The following is a 16,792-nucleotide window of genomic DNA, read 5'->3' on the forward strand; positions in this document are numbered from 1 at the left end:
AGTACCTTCTTGGAGGCCCGTCTCCTGGGGGTTCCCTTCTGAGCCTGGTGCATGGTTGTCAGTGGGGGTCTCTCTTTATCACCTCCTGGGGTCTGTCTCTCTCTCCTCACCCCCAATCTCTGTTTCCTCTTTCCCACAAACCATGCCCTTCTCTTTTGGATGTACTAGCAGGAGGCTTTCCTGGACCTAAATGTGACTTTGACTTTGATGCTGAGGGTCCTAAATCCAAAAAACCCTAATATTAAATCCTAAACCCTGAACAATAATAAAACAGCATTAAGATAGCACAAGTGTGATGGATCGAAAATTCTGACTTCTCAGGCAATTGCTGCCCCGAGGGAATGCAAGCCCCTGGGATTCAGGAACTTCTGGTTTTATTTATTTATTTATTTTTTTAAGAAAACCCAGAAATCCAGACTATTATCAGAATCTCCAATTTTTAAAACACTATGCCAGATTGAAAAAGACTGTCACCTGGATTGGCTTGTAGGCCTCCACTTTGCTGTTTCTACTCTAGTTACCTCAGTTTAACTAGAGTTAAATTCGCCTCCCAGGCCATGCCTAGATCCTTGTGTTCTATAGTTCAAGACTAGGTCCATATGTTTAGAAGACTGTAAAAGACAATTCATGTATTTCTCCACACACACACAAACGGAGAAGAGCTGCTGGCCTTACAAGATTTGTTGGGGTTTCTTTAGCCATGAGGGTTTGGTTTAGAACTTGACTTTTGGGGCAGGCATTGGCTGTGGAACCCGGGGCTCAGCCCCATGATAAAGCTATGATTGATTCCACTGCTGCCACCATTGCACCTGCACCTCCGTCATTCCAGCTGCCGGGGGTAAGGTGCCTGCACCAGCTAATAGGACACAAACCCTTCTCCCCGGCGGCGCATCTGGACTCGAGGGCCCTGGAAGGTGGGGAGGCAGCAGAGCTTTCTCTCCTGAAGTCCCAGCAGTGGAGCGCCACTGCCTCAAGGTCTTGCAGGCACCTGGCCTCACAACAGCCCCACAGGCCTGTGTAGTCTTTTTCTCACACACGGCCATGCATTCTAGCACCTTCCAGCTCCAACAACACACCCTGGTTCGGATCAGCTTTGCCAACTCTGCCCCAGCCAGCCCGCCCCTCTTGTCCTGTCCAGAGCTAGTGCCCTCCCGCCTTCCCCCCATTCTGAGCTTCTGTCAAGACCTGATTCGAGGGGGGCCAGCAGGGCCATTTGAGTCAGGTTCAAATTCATGAAGGGACTTCAGTATATGCTTTTGATGTTGTGACTAAATGAGATGCAATAGCATCTTAGTTTGGGCTCCTCCAGAAATGGACTGTGACACCAAGATTTGAGGTCTAGTAGTTTATTTGGACTTGATTCCAGAAAACACTGGAAGTGGAGTGAGGAAGTGTAATGGGTAAGGGAAAGAAGCTCATAAAAGGCGAGTCATTAATTAAGTCACCACCATGGGCAACTGGAGCTCAATCCCATGGGAGGCCTCTGGGAGCCAGTGTAGAAGATACCTTCGAGTTCTCTCACCAGGGGCTGAGGGGGCTGGGTGTTCTTGTCCCCAATTCCATCAGGCATTGGTTGAGAGCTGCTTTTGGGGGTTGAAGAAGGCATTAATTCCCTGACACGTCTGGCCTCAGTGTACACAGGTAGAGCAGGCTTCGGTGGCCAAAGAAATGTGACCTGTTAGAGGTCAGGCACATGGGCACAGACATGCCGAGTAGATATGGACAATGTCTGCTACATGATGTTGTATTTGTATGTGTGAAAAGTGGCAACTTCTTAGATGTAAACAGTTAAACTATTCTACATTTTTGTAAACTTGTCTTAGCATTTCTTCATCTTGTAATTTCCTGGATGTCCTGAAACCAAATACCTCTCCCTTCGGCCCCAGGTGACACTCCAGGAATTTACTTAGGGTCCATCTAAACAATCTAGGATAATCTCCCCTTTCAAGATCCTTAACTTAATCTTATTTGCAAAGGCCCTCTTCCCATATAAGATAACATTCACAGCTTCCAGGGACTAGGACCTGGTATGTTTGCGGGGCATATTTCAGCCTACATTCTGGAAAACGTGAATGCATTTAGAAAAAGTGAGGTTAGATAAAAAGAAATGCCCTCCATCAGCTGCATGAACCCTGTTTAATAGACAAGGAGATATGTAACACCAGAAGCTTGGAGCATTGTCCAGTCATGAAAAACAAAGGGAAGTGAATCTGGCTGAAGCAGGGCCGACTCCAGACCTCCAGCTCCGGGCACCTCCGCTTCCCAGTGATCACTCCCTTCTTCTAGGCCCACTCTGATTCCCAATGCCACCACCAAATTCTGGGTGATTCCCAAGGCAGTTAGTGAACTGGGGAAGCTTTGGTTCTTTCCCCCATCGTTCGTTTGACTCTGGAGACAAGATCACAGACAGAGAGAGACAAGAAAGAGGGTCTTTCTTAACCTCTGGGGAGACAGCACATCCAGGGGAGGAGCGAGCTGGTGAAGTAGAAGGCCGAGCCCTCCTCTGTGACAGCCCGAGTGACAGACTGAAATTGCTCCTCTAGTTTCTTGCTCCCCACCTGAGCGATTCGTTCCAACTTGTGCCACCTCGAGTGAGGTCATCTCCACTCCCTGATGGCCCTATCTGACCTTATCCTGCTCTGAGAAGTCCAGGCCATTGGGTATTTGGGGTCAGCTTTGAGTTCTTTTGCTTCGTTCTCCTCTGAGCACGCGGCTGTCAACCCGAAGGCACCTGCCAGATAGAAATAGTGAGTGAAGGCATTTTGCGGACACACCATGGAGTTTTGGGCCACCTGCTCACATCACAGGAGCTCTTCACCCTTAACTTGCACCTCGTGGACCAAGCAGGTGTGTCTGCCCCCTGGAGCACCAGGACCCCCTAGGCCCACCCTGTGGACTCCTGGGAGGGGCGGTTTACAGACCTCAGCCAGCGACCTGGCAGTACCCTTCCTGCTGATGGCACATGGCCTTGTCCCTTTTCTTCCAACTCACTTCTCAGCTGTGTTCCTGGGGCTCGTTTTGGGGGGCATGCATTGGTGCCCACTTGCTGAACACCTCAGGTCTTGGGGCCCTTCCAGTGAGCCAGGCTCTTCCTGAATTTCTAGGCCCCGCCCATTCCCTGTGGTGTTTCCTACCTGTGGCTAGAATGTCCTCTTGGACAACTTGGAGCCAAGTTGCCCACCTGCCTCCCAGGCCACTGCTGTCACAGTCTCCTGGTGGCTGCTCAATTGGGCTGCTTCTTCCTCCTTTGGACCCTGCCTGGAGGTGGCCCCTGGGTTAATCAGGTCGGGTACCTCTAACTTTCCTCCATCTGGTCTCCCAATGGCTTGCAATTGCACTTAGAACTTCTACACAGTCGTTAAGACCCTCACCACAGCCCCCGGCTACTCCCCAACTTCCTCTCACATGCCTGCCCTCCTGCCTCACACCTGTCTGCCCCCTCCCACATCACACTCTCAGCGTGGGCCCTTTGCATGCATGGTTTTCTCTTCCTATGGCATCTTGGCTGGAAAAGACACCAAATCTCGGCATGGCTAACTAGTTCATTTTCATTTTCCAGGTCTCAGCTCAAATGTCTCTCCTGCAAAGAGGCCATCCTGACCGCCCCAGCTAACGTCTTCTTCCCCGGTTACTATTTTCATTATATAGAAAGGATTCTTATTAAGATAAAATTTATGGTGAGCATTGTGGGGGGTAAGGGATTACCTCTATCCCTTTTTAGGGAGAGGCAAAGATACACACTGGAACCAAAATGTCTAAAAACAAAAAAATCTGTTATTGGGAGGGGGACAGGTGGAAGGGGGAGGAGGGGAAGGGTATGCACTTACATGGTGGGTGCGGTGCGCACCACTTGGGGGCTGGGCACGCTTGAAGCTCTGGCATAGCAAGGTGGGGAGGGGAGGCAGGGGCAAGATATGTAACTCTAACAATATCTGTACCCCCATAATATGAGGTAATAAAAAATAATAAATAAAAGAATACATTTGCTTCAGTATTGCAATTAAGTGTTCTAGGAGTCAACTATATAAATGTCTCCCTCCCTTCCCTTCCCTTCCCTTCCCTTCCCTTCCCTTCCCTTCCCTTCCCTTCCCTTCCCTTCCCTTCCCTTCCCTTCCCTTCCCTTCCCTTTCCATTTCTTTTCTTTTTCCCCCTTATATATAATAAATATATTATGTACTAAAAAAAGATAAAATTTACATACGATGAAACATCCATTTTAAATGTCCAATGTGAAGAGTTTTGACAAATGTATACATCCACATAGCAACACCCCAATCAAGATTCAATAGTCCCCCCTTACCTATGGAGAATACATTCCAAGACCCCCAGTGGATGCCTGAAACCCGGATAGTACTGATCTTGACGGCCACCAATCAGAACACATTTCTGTTCTTGTCTTCCACCCACCAATTTAATGCCTTTTCCATCTTAACTAAGCACTTATCATGCACTGTGGCTATAGCTTTGCAGTTTGAAGGGGGACAGCAAAACTAGCACACATTTCTTTTTCTTGCCTCACACTTTCGTGGATAGAAGACTCCTTTCTACCATAGATCTTAGCAACCTTAGCATGTGATTTTTCTCTTATTAAGTCAAGAACTTTCACATTTTCACTTAAAGAAAGTATTTCACAGCTTCCCTTTCCCACATCTAAATTGCCAGCTTCAGCACTTTTGCATTTTGGAGACATTATTAAGTGAAATACGGGTGACTTAAACACAAGCACTGTGATACCCAGTTGATATGATAGTGGAGAGGTCTACTAAGTGACTAACGGTTGGGTAGTGTATACAGCCTGAATCCACCGCACAAGGGGACAAGCAAGACACGTCCCAAGCAAGACATTGAGAGTTGGTACACTATTTCATCACACTACTCTGAGTGGCACAAACTTCAAAACCTATGAATTGTTTATTTCTGGAATTTTTACATTCACTATTTTGACCCACAGTTGACTGCACGTAACTAAAACCACAGAAAGCGAAACCGCGGATAAGGGGAACTCCTGTGGGGCCTTTCCCCAGCCCCTTCTTAACGCAAGGCCTGTTTCATTGCTGTCACTCAGCTCTGTAGGACTTTGCCGTGTTTATCTGTCTGTTTTCTCTCTTCCCTCTACAGTGGAAGCTCCCACAAAACGGAAACTATCTTTCTTCCTCCTGCTCTAGACACCCCTCCTGGTCGGAGCGAATGAGTGACCAGCCTTTCCCACGGGCGTGGGCACAGGCCTCCGACTGCCCGTCGCCCTGCCCTGCGCGAAAGGGACTTCAAGCCTGCCCGGGGTGCAGCGCCACTCCTGTCCCCTGGCCTCTGGGGACGGGATGTCCGAGCTCTCTCCTCCACCGGCTCCACCGCGTCCGCCTCCCGCGCCCACCGGCCCGAGCGCCCCGGGAGCGTGCCGGCCAGGCAGGGGGCGCCGGGGACGCAGGCGTCGTTCGCCGCGCCTCGGGGCGCTCGGAGCGCGCCCGAGCCTCTGCGCCGTCCGGGCGGACTCTCCTGACAGGTGCTCCCCGGCAGTCATGAGGCGGGACTTGGAAAGCGCCGCTCCGGGAAGTGCACCTGCGGGGGCAGAGGACGAGAGCGCCGCCCCTGCCGGCACCGTCTCCTGCGCGGCCACAGGAGGCCTCCCTGTCCTCGCCCCGCGCGGGTGTTAGCGAATGGAACGGCCAGGCCCGTCGGTCCCGGGAGCGATTTGCCGCCAAGGACAGGCCCATCCTTCGGCCTGGGTGGGCGGGAGCAATCCTGAGGATGAAAAGCGCCCTGCAGCAGGCTGGGGGCGCGCCTGGGGCTTCGCCCCTCGCCCGTCGGGGCCGGCGGGGTGAGCGCGCCCCCTGGTGGTCACGGCGCGGTGCCGCGCCCACTCCCCTGCCCTTCTGAGCAGTGGCCACCAAGGTGGGTGGGAAAAGACTGCAACTTCTATTTTGATATAATAGAAAGTTTTGAATCTTAAAAATAGTGACATTTTGGCTTTGGTGTCCTTGCCTGGTTTTTGTATCACCCCAGTATCATGAGACACCTTCCATGGGCTCGGTGGTTCAGGACATAAAGCTTTTGACACATGCCCAGCGTGTGTGCATCAGCTTCCCGAGCCGGATTTCTTAGGTTCGGGCCCTGGCTCCCTGGTTGTGGGACCTTGGATTACACTCTGCCCGCCTCCATTTCTTCATCTGTTTAATGAGTATAGTATTAGTACCCAACTCATGGGGCTGCTGCAGGAATTAGATGCCTTCAAAACATTAGGTGCATTTAAAACATGGGTTAATAGAAAAGTACCTAGGTGAGGACTATACAAATGGCAGCAACTATTATTTTTTAGTTTTACTTAGGCTAAAACAATCACAAAAATCTTAAGAGGATTAAAAATTACTGCAAAAAAATACAGATCAAGATAATACTATAACACAAGCGTAAGAGGGTGAAAAGATGGACCACTGCCATTAATGATATTTAAAAGTACATGTATATAACATGTAAGTAAGCATCAGCACATATTAGGAATGCTTGCTGAGTGGGCATCCAATCTGAAAGCTTTGGGGAGCACTGGTTCTGAGCCGGGGTGGGGATGAGTGATCCCCAGCAGAGGTGTGGGCTTCATTGTGCTCATCTCCTTTGATTTACTCACCTGCCCTTTGGGTTGGTGATGGACCTCAGTGTCATGTTCCATGTGGGGAAACTGAGGCACAGAGAGGTCAGCAGCATTGTCGAGGTACAGGGGTGGTCACTGGCTCGGCCAGGGTTCTTCACCCCAAAAGTGGCAGGTTTTCACATGCTCTCAGTGGCTTCCAGGGAAAGTTAACCTCTTGTGTGCCTCATTGGAGGTACAAGGAAGGGGGCCCAACAACCTTTGCATCTTACCCTTTGGCTACCCATTCCTCCCACCACTCTCTTCTCTAAAGGATAGCAGGTTTGGGACTAGTTGAATTTGGAGCCGGGTCCTGCTCTGAACCTTATCAGTTCTGCTGTGGCCAGGGTAGAGAATGCCTTGCATGGTTCTTGTCCTGGTCAGGACCACTTTAATAGGTTTTTTCCCGCCATTCTGGACCAGGCGGTGGCTGCTGTAGTTCTCAGGGCCATGTCCAAAGCAATTGTTGGCAAGTAGGTACGAAGTTGCACATGATTAATAAAAGACTCCATTATGAACTTTTGTCTGTGTCTGAGTCAATATTGAAGAAAAGCCATTTCTGAAAAGTCAACTTCTGTGCTGTCATGATAGTTTTTCAGGACAATTGCCATCTAGAGGTAAAACTTGGACTTCCAGTCTAGGAGTCTGTTCAATGTATAATAAGGGACTAATTGAACATCTGTCCCATGCCAGGTGCTGTTCTAGGTACTGCAAATATAGCTCCTCACCAGAGGTGGGGGAACTTAACTGCCCCCACCCCACCCACAGCCCTTCCATGAGGAGCACGGGTGTCCAGTCAGCATGCAGGTGTGAGTGATAATGAAGGATTGTTGTTTTAAGACATGGAGTTTTGGGGGGTGGTTTGTTACGTAGCAGTAGCTGACTGATACAAGAAGAGAACAGGAAGCTGAGACAGATGGTGACTCCGCAGCAGAAGGAACTATAGCCTGGGAAGATCTGGGGCGGAGCTGACACCTGGGCTGAGACCTGAAGTTTGAGGAGGAGCTTGTCACATGATGCAGGGAGAAGAGTCGAAACAAAGGGCCTGAGTCTACAGAGACCATGTTGTGTTTCCAGAACTGACAGAGGACCTGCGTGGCTGAAACGAACTTTGTCAGGGAAAGAGGGCTCTGGAGGAAGTTGGCGAGAGGCACAGGGCTTTGGAGGCCAAAGTACGGAGTTTGGATTCTATTTAGGTACAATGAAAAGGTTTTGAAAGGTTTTAGAAGAAAGAATGAGAGAGATAGAGAGAGAGAGAGTGAGTCAGTCATAGGCTTTTAGTAGTTCATCCTTGTTCCTGTTGAATGGAAGCAGGGACATTTTAGGAGGTTGTTGCAGACGAGACACCCAGATGTAAGATGAGGGTGGGGCGTGGAGGTGCTGAGAATTGGATTAAAGATGCATTTAGAGAGATGTCACAGGACATCAAGACTTCTGCTTTAGAGTATGATGGAAAACTACTATCAGCTACCAATTCCTTTCCCCTAAAAAACCATCCTTAGGAATTCAGAGGAGAGAGAGGGAGGTGGAGGGTGGGTGTGCATGCGGCATGTGACAGGGAGTGTAGAAGTCAGAGCCGAGGTGCCGTAACGCATGTTTGGGGAGCCCTAACTGTGTTCTAGGCCCTGCACCAGGCACTCGGCATTCCCACAGCAACCCCCGGGGCAGGTCATCACCCCTGCTTTACAGATGAGGAAAGGAGACAGACAGCACGAGGATAAGTGACCTGCTCAAAGTTTCATGTAGCTGGTAAGAGGAGCGCAGCGTTGGGGGTTTGTCACAGTCTCTGTCTTGGCCAGGCCCCAGGGGAGGACCCCAGGAAAATGGCGCTGGAGTCTGCCTTTTTTTTCTTTTTTTTTTTTGAGACAGAGTCTCACTTTCTTGCCTAGGCTAGAGTGAGTGCCGTGGCATCAGCCTAGCTCATAGCAACCTCAAACTCCTGGGCTCAAGCGATCCTCCTGCCTCAGCCTCCCGAGTAGCTGGGACTACAGGCACGAGCCACCATGCCCGGCTGATTTTTTATATTATATATATTAGTTGGCCAATTAATTTCTTTCTATTTTTTTTTATGGTAGAGACGGGGTCTCGCTCAGGCTGGTTTTGAACTCCTGACCTTGAGCAATCCGCCGGCCTCAGCCTCCCAGAGTGCTAGGATTACAGGCGTGAGCCACCGCGCCCGGCCTGGAGTCTGCCTTTGAAAGGCTTTTAGATCTGAGCAATGGACCCCAGTCCTGCGGTGCCACAGCTTCAATACCTGGATATTCAAGCCCCCTGAGCACCTCTCACGTGTAGGCTCATGCCATAAGCCTTTTGGCAAAGTCTACCCATTCTCAACACAATTTGCTAATTTAGCTTTGCTCTCAGCTGTGGAAAGCAGCTAAACTACCTGGGAAACTGCTTTCTTGACCAATAAGGCTAGCACATGTGTTTCCCCAGACTTAATATTTGTTTTAGAATGAGAGTTTTAAATGCATATGGAAAAAGTCCAGTCTTTTGAACCCAAAGTTTTAAGTCCCCTTTGAGCTCTGGAAAGTCAAATTCCGGGGCTACTACCTGGCTTGGTGGTGACAGGCAGGGGGTCTCGAGCAGCATGTAAGCATATGTCCAGGCAATGGCTTGTTCTCACAGGGCTTCCCCAACCTAGGTACAATGAGCTGTATTTTCTCCCCGGGGGCCTGTGATTTTCCCGGCTCTTTGTTCAGCCGGTTTCCTTTCCTACCAGCTCCCATTCTTCCCACCTGCAGGAAGAGATGACAAAACCCGGAGCCCAAGCCTCCTTCGGCTGGGCCGCACAAGCCGGACAGCCCAGAGCTCCACAGCTCGGAGATGCGCGAGAACAATGGAGCCGGGGAGGCTGGGGTCTGTTTCCTGCGCCAGTCTTCATCTTCACCCGATGTTTTTGCTGAAGTTGTTTTGCTTTGTCCTCATGGAAAGGTGCCTGTTGGCAGTTGTGCCTTGGGGCATGGGGCTCCCCTGAGTACGGAGAGGGACTCTATGTGCTAAAAAAAAAGGGGGGGGGAGGCAAGTCTGTGAACTTGAATTTCTCACTGTATTTTGATCCCTGGTTCCTTGTTCTCTCAAACAAGAGGGCAGAGCTCAAGGCCAACCAGCTCTTGCTTTTCCCGCTACTTGTGTCTAGAGACTAAGGTCCCTGGCCATCTGTCCTCAGCCCAGCCTGGAGGCCACTGCAGAGGCTCCTACTTCTCCCTGCCGGAGTCCTTTCTCTGGGGTGCTTGGACCCAAGGTAACACTACCTCACCCTGGGAGGCCCCAGCTGCCTTGCTCTTTGGGGGGCAGATCCTGAGGTGTGTTCTGTGGTCTCTCAGAGGGTCCCCATGGCAGCAAAGTGCTCCTTGCCATACTTCCTGTCTCCCTTCTCCCCTCCCGGTGCGCTCCCGTGTAAAGTACTTGCATTCAAAATCTCGTCTCCTGACTGGTGGGGGTCGGGGTGGGCTCCCAGCACCCACAGCCCCTCGCATCCATTCAGTGTCTTAGGAAGATGCCCACCCCCCACCCCCACCACCCCAGAGCTGCAGCAGGCGAGACCTTCTCAGTAGAGACGGCCCGGGCCACGCCCCAGCCAAGCCTGGCCGAGGACTCATGGAAACTCGAAGCACCTAAGAGAGAAGAAGGCGTCCTAGGTGTTCTCTTCCCTGAGAGGGTGTGATAGGAAAACCAGGAGACTGGGAAAGTAGCGGGACTAGTAAGCAGAGAAGGAAGCAGAAAACATGATTGCAGACCCAGGATTTCCAAACCTTCTGGTGGGCACCTGGGACCAGGAAGGCCATCCCCATGTGGTCTTGCTTTGGGTGGAGAGTGGGAAGCTGCAGAGGCAGGTGGACTCACCTGTTCCTCCCCACCCCAATACAAGGACCATGACCTTCAGGTGAAGACTTCAGCTATAAGGACTGATCTTTGAACCTTCTTGATGGAAATGATAAAAATACTAAAATTTATTAAAAGGAGGCAACAAGATGTGGTGGTTAAGAGTAAGTCACCAAACCCTCTGTCTCCCCTTCTGTAATTTTAGGAGGGCCTACCTAATAAAATGTTGTAAGGGTTAAGCAAGCTACATGTTGACTCTTAGCACAGGGCTTAGTGCATAGTAAGTGCTCAATAAATGCTGGCTGCTACTTTTGGAACTTTGAAAGCAATAATCAGCATCTGCAGTTGTTAAATATTTTAATTTGTCTGTGTCTTCGTTTTCCATTTTAAACTTTTTATTAAAATCATCACAGGGTCCGTAAGAGAGTCAGGTGCATAAGAGGACGGATGGACAAGGACAAGAGAGATGGTGTCATTTAATTAAGAGCTAGAGCCAAAGAGCAGTCTGCCCCCCGAGCTCCCAAGTGGGCAAGGCAGTGATGGCAGCCCGAGATCCCGAGCTTGCCCTCGAGAGCAGCACCGGCTGGGTTTCTTTCAGACCCGCTCTCTGAGGGCTGCCCCTTCTTCCTGGGCCCCACGGCCTCACCCTTGTCAGCACCACCAGCATCGCCCTGACAAGGAGACGCTAATCTCAGAGGAGTGGCCTGGGGACTTCTCGGCCCCTCTCCCTTGGGTCGCCACCTCCAAGCTTGGGTGCTACTTTTAGACTCGTGCCTAAGTCCTGGCCCCTCAGTATTTCCATTCTCATAGAATTTGGGGCTGGAGGGACTTGGGCTCATCTAGTGGTCCCCCGGCCCCCGCTGCAGGAGTCCCCTCTAGCGCACCCTGACGGAGGCAGAGACGCTACCCAGTGGCAGCTACGTGCTTGAGGGTGACTCTCCACCAAAGGGGGTACTCTGGCCTTCTTTCTGTGTCTGAGCCGCTTCTCTGCCCCCACGTGGCCCTCTCTCCTGTCCCCAGCAGATCCCGGATGTGCACTCTGGGACAGCACAGGGCCTTCTCTCTCCCAGGACCAGGACAACCAGCACCAAGAACAGCTCCTCTGGCTCCTGAGTCTTTGTTCCCGAGCCGCCTCAGGAATGAAAGGTGGCCCTGAGAGCCACTGCACAGGGACCTCCTTGCCTATTCTGGACATTTCATATAGGTGGAATCATCCAGTATGTGCCTTGTGTATTTTGTTTTGTTTTTATCGCTTACCATAATGCTTTCAAAATTCATGCATTTTTCATTTCCTTTCCTGCCCGTATAGTGTCCTGTTGTATAGATAGACCACATTTTGTTCATCATCTCCCTGTTTTTTTTTTTTTTTTTTTTTTTTGAGACAGAGTCTCGCTTTGTTGCCCAGGCTAGAGTGAGTGCCGTGGCGTCAGCCTAGCTCACAGCAACCTCAAACTCCTGGGCTCGAGTGATCCTTCTGCCTCAGCCTCCCGGGTAGCTGGGACTACAGGCATGCGCCACCATGCCCGGCTAATTTTTTTATATATATATCAGTTGGCCAATTAATTTCTTTCTATTTATAGTAGAGACGGGGTCTCGCTCTTGCTCAGGCTGGTTTTGAACTCCTGACCTTGAGCAATCCGCCCGCCTCGGCCTCCCAAGAGCTAGGATTACAGGCGTGAGCCACAGCGCCCGGCCCATCTCCCTGTTTTAATGTTTCCTTTTGAATTATGATCTTCACACCATGCAGCAGGTACAGCCAGTAATTCTCATTTTATCGTAATTCTCCCATTTTCAAACACTCATCTATTTCTTCTTTTTAACTTACACATTTACTGACATAGAGCAAAGTGTACACATCTTAAGTATGTGGGCTGGTAAGTTTTCACATGTCTGTATCTGAATAACCACCACCCACATGCAGAATATAATATAATAATAATAATAACAATAAAGATATTAATAATAGAATCTTTTGGTAGCCATAAGCCCTCACTTCTGATGGTTATCTACTAAGAATTGGAATTGTTGAGCCTTAAAACAAGGACATGTTGAGTTTGAGTGATATTGCCCAAGAGTTTTCCAAAGCAGGTCGTGCCACCCCCACTAAAGGGGTAGGGCAGTTCTGGTTGCTCCTTATCCTCACCAACATCTGTGCCAGTCATGCTGGTCTACAGTAGCATCTCAGTGTAGTTGTAATACAAAGAAGTACTTTCTAGAATTCTGGTCTACAGTAGCATCTCAGTGTAGTTGTAATTTGCTTTTCACTGATGGTGAATGATATTGGGCACCCTCCTGTGTGCTTCTTGGCCATTTAGGTATCCACTCATCACTCTTGAGTCATCCTGTCCTTTGCAATATGTCAAAGGGATCATGCTTTCCCCTCCTCTGAGTTTTCTTTTTTCTTTTTTCCCTTTTTGAGACAGAGTCTCACTTTGTTGCCCAGGCTAGAGTGAGTGCCGTGGCGTCAGCCTAGCTCACAGCAACCTCAAACTCCTGGGCTCAAGAGATCCTCCTGCCTCAGCCTCCCGAGTAGCTGGGACTACAGGCATGCACCATCATGCCCGGCCAATTTTTTCTATATACTTTTAGTTGGCCAATTAATTTCTTTCTCTTTCTAGTAGAGACAAGGTCTCGCTGTTGCTCAGGCTGGTTTTGAACTCCTGACTTCGAGCAATCCGCCCGCCTCGGCCTCCTAGAGTGCTAGGATTACAGGCGTGAGCCACTGCGCCCAGACTCCTCTGGATTTTCTTAAAAATCTTCCCTTGTTAATTTATATTTAATCAAAAAAGCATTACATATTTTAATTGTTTCCCCACATCCTTGCTAATACTGGATATTAGCAGCCTTTTAAGCTGGTGAGAGAAAATAATCTTATTGATATTTTAACATAATATGCATTTCTCTAATTATTAGTGAAATTAGCAATTTTTTTTCTGTTTATTGGACACTTGTATTTCTTTTATGTATTACCTTTGTCAATTTTTATAAGTTGGGTTGTTATCTCTTCCTCCGTGATTTTGGAAGTTTTTTTATACAGTCTCTGTAGGAATCTGTTATGTTTTGCACATTGCAAATGCTTTCTCCTCTTTTGCTGATCGTATTTTTTTAAGGTATTTTTGCTTAGAGCAGTTTTACAGAAAAACTGAGAAGATCGTACAGAGCGTTCCCATATACTCATATCCAGTGTTCCCTTTTATTAACATCTTACATGAGTGCGGTACATTTGTTACCATTAATGAGCTGATACTGATACCTTATCTAGTCTTAGTGTCTTCTTAGGCTTCTCATGGCTGTGATAGGTTCTTAGATGTGCCTTGTTTTTGATGACCTTGACAGTTTTGAGGAGCAGTAGTCAGATTTTTCTGTAGAATATCCCTTTATTGGATTTGTCTGATGTTTTTCTCATGATTAGAGTAGGTTAGAAGTTTTCGGGTGGAAGACCGTAAGATAAAGTGCTATTTTCTGCACATCACAAGTACATACTGTAGACATGGTCTGTCGCTGTTGGCGTTGACCTTGCTCACCCGGCTGCGGTTGTGTTTGTCAAGTCTCTGCTGCAAAGGGACCCTTTCCCCCCATTCCATACTGTTCTCTTTGGAAGGAAGTCACTATGCATACTCCACACTCGGGGAACGGGGAGCTGTGCTCCACTCCCTTGAGGGAAGAGTAGCCACATACCTTATTTGACATTTCTCTGCCCAAGAGATTGTCTCTTTTATTAATCTATTAATTAAATTATTAATTAAGTCAACATTATTAATTAAATTATTGATTTATTCAATCATTTATTTATTTTAGTATGGACTCACGGGTATCTATTTTATACTTTGGGTGATAATCCAGCACTACTTAATTTTGTTGCTCAAATTGTTCCAGTTTTGGCCACTGTGAGCTCTTTTAGTTGGCTCCTGTGTCTCTTTAACACACCCCATCATATGGGTTGGATTGTTTTATGTTTGTTTTTGAGCACTTCCTTATTTTCTGGCACTACAAAATGCTCCAAGCTCATCTTGTAGATTTCTGCCCTGGTCATAGAATCGGTCATTTCTCCAAGGGGCCCTGGTGCCTTATACTGGAGAAAATCTTGGTGCTGGGTGTGCTTGTTGCTACCTGGGTGGTGTTTCTTTTAGGCAGTCAGGGCAAAGAAATATATGGCATCTGGAGTGAACATGAAATGGATTACATTTTGTTTGTGAGGAAGAATGTAATTTTTAATCCAGATCCCAGTAAGATTAAAAGCTAATTGTCGCCGGGCGCGGTGGCTCACGCCTGTAATCCTAGCACTCTGGGAGGCCGAGGCGGGCGGATTGCTCAAGGTCAGGAGTTCAAAACCAGCCTGAGCAAGAGCGAGACCCCGTCTCTACTATAAATAGAAAGAAATTAATTGGCCAACTGATATATATATATAAAAAAATTAGCTGGGCATGGTGGCACATGCCTGTAGTCCCAGCTACTCGGGAGGCTGAGGCAGAAGGATTGCTTGAGCCCAGGAGTTTGAGGTTGCTGTGAGCTAGGCTGACGCCATGGCACTCACTCTAGCCTGGGCAACAAAACGAGACTCTGTCTCAAAAACAAACAACAACAACAAAAAAAACTAATTGTCATGTGTCAAAGGAAGAACTAGAACTTCTGAAAAGCACAGCCAGTGGTGAAATTAAGATAACTCAATGGTTTCAAATTATTGTAGAGATTTTTCTCTTTAAATGGTGGGATAACTTTTTTTTGAGACAGGGTCTCACTCTGTTGCCAGCCAGTGTATCTACACATATGTATAAATGTTTCCATATGTAACCGGCTATACCTGTATTAAGCTAGACATCAGTGCATACTGATGTCTCCAACTCTGCTTCATTACCACATGGGTCATTCTAGCCTCCTCCCTTGATTACCTGTAAATTCCCATCCCAACAGTGAGACATCTGGCTCCTACCATCCACTGTCCAGTCAATTAGCTTTCAATCACAGTATGCATGTATTAGCATTATTAACCCATAACCCTGTGGGAAACAACTTTGTCAACTAGAGTCGAGTGCAAATTGCAGGTGATGCAGAAGACCTTAGTGACTGAGCAAGGGTGGAGCTTACAGAGCCGGACTGACAAGATTCCGTGCTTAACTCCAGCAGTGTCCGGAGGAAGTCTGGCAAAGACCGTTGGCCAAAATATGGATTAATTGCCCTTGCTAGTGATTTATAAGGTGCTCTCTAAAGTTCAAAACTCTCCTGGAGGAATCCTGTATCAACATGCCTATGTATAGATTTTAAAATGTATAGATTGCTGGTTTGCATTTGGTTTACATGTTTATTCAGACTGATTTTAGCTACGTGACCAGTGGGCATAAAATACCCCTCAGTAAGCTCATGCTTTGGCTCCCTGAGCCAAGGAATCACATGTGTATCAAGAAGAAAGTGCACTCACACATTTTTGAAATGAGATAAGAATGTATCTTCATGGTACTGATAATGCAATAAAGAGTATATGCTTCTGAGTGACACTTATGTGTATGTCAGCAACATATTCACTATCCAGAATGGCTTGAAGTTAAGATTTTAGGGCCAAAATAACATGATCTTAAATTCTGTGTATTCAATAACAATTCCTTAAGAAATCTGCACTGCAGTGCAAATGATTAAACATGCACGATTTGACTTTTTCCCAATATTAGATAATTCTTTTCATTAGGAAATCTATGACACGTTTCAATACATGTTCGAGGCCAGACACAGTGGCATGTGTCTGTAGTCCCAGCTACTCAGGAGGATCACTTGAGCTCAGGAGTTTGAGGCTGTCGTGTGCTATGTGAATAGCCACTGAACTCCAGCCTGGGCAACATAGTGAAATTCCATCTCTTGGGGGAAAATAAAATAAAAAAAAATGTTTAAAAGATACAAATGTTCCAAGAGAATACAAAGAAGAACCTTCTAGAATTCAGGCATCACCGAAGATTAGAAACCCACTTGTCATTGTTTCCCAGCTTAAAATATTCAATGTTCCTACTTTTGCATGTGACAGTCTTGTTGACTCAGATCTGATAGCATTGCAAGATGGATCCATAATTTCTGGCCCATCTTGGATGCAATTATTCAGAACTATCTGGCAAAGCTTGCTGCCTTTCCAAACAAGCCAGTAAGTGAATTAAGATTTTTTAATTTAATATAGAAATGAAGAGTAAGAGAAGAATCCACCTGGGCATGGGACACAAAGATGGCTCAAGTCAACTCTTTAGGTCTTGAATATACACTCAAGGGAGAGCCATTTATTTATACAGTTATTGAGACACACCAGACCCCACTGCTGATCCCACCCTCATTACAAGCCTGTCTGATAGGACGGATCAGGACATCTTGTAA

General features: G+C 47.8%; 1 protein-coding gene across 6 annotated transcripts in view; it reads left to right on the forward strand.

Moving 5' to 3' along the window:
* Positions 1-3,899, forward strand: part of RASSF2 (Ras association domain family member 2) — a 47,989-nt gene extending 44,090 nt beyond the window's left edge. For all 6 annotated transcript variants that reach the window (XM_076010953.1, XM_076010957.1, XM_076010952.1 and 3 more), the window contains one exon: positions 3,560-3,899. In XM_076010953.1, the coding sequence (XP_075867068.1) occupies positions 3,560-3,884 (325 nt within the window). In that variant the 3' untranslated portion in view covers positions 3,885-3,899. The remainder of the gene's footprint in view (positions 1-3,559) is intronic.
* The last annotated feature ends 12,893 nt before the right edge of the window (positions 3,900-16,792 follow it).

The sequence above is a fragment of the Microcebus murinus genome, chromosome 16 (genome assembly GCF_040939455.1).
Source record: "Microcebus murinus isolate Inina chromosome 16, M.murinus_Inina_mat1.0, whole genome shotgun sequence".
Taxonomy (NCBI): Eukaryota; Metazoa; Chordata; class Mammalia; order Primates; family Cheirogaleidae; genus Microcebus; species Microcebus murinus.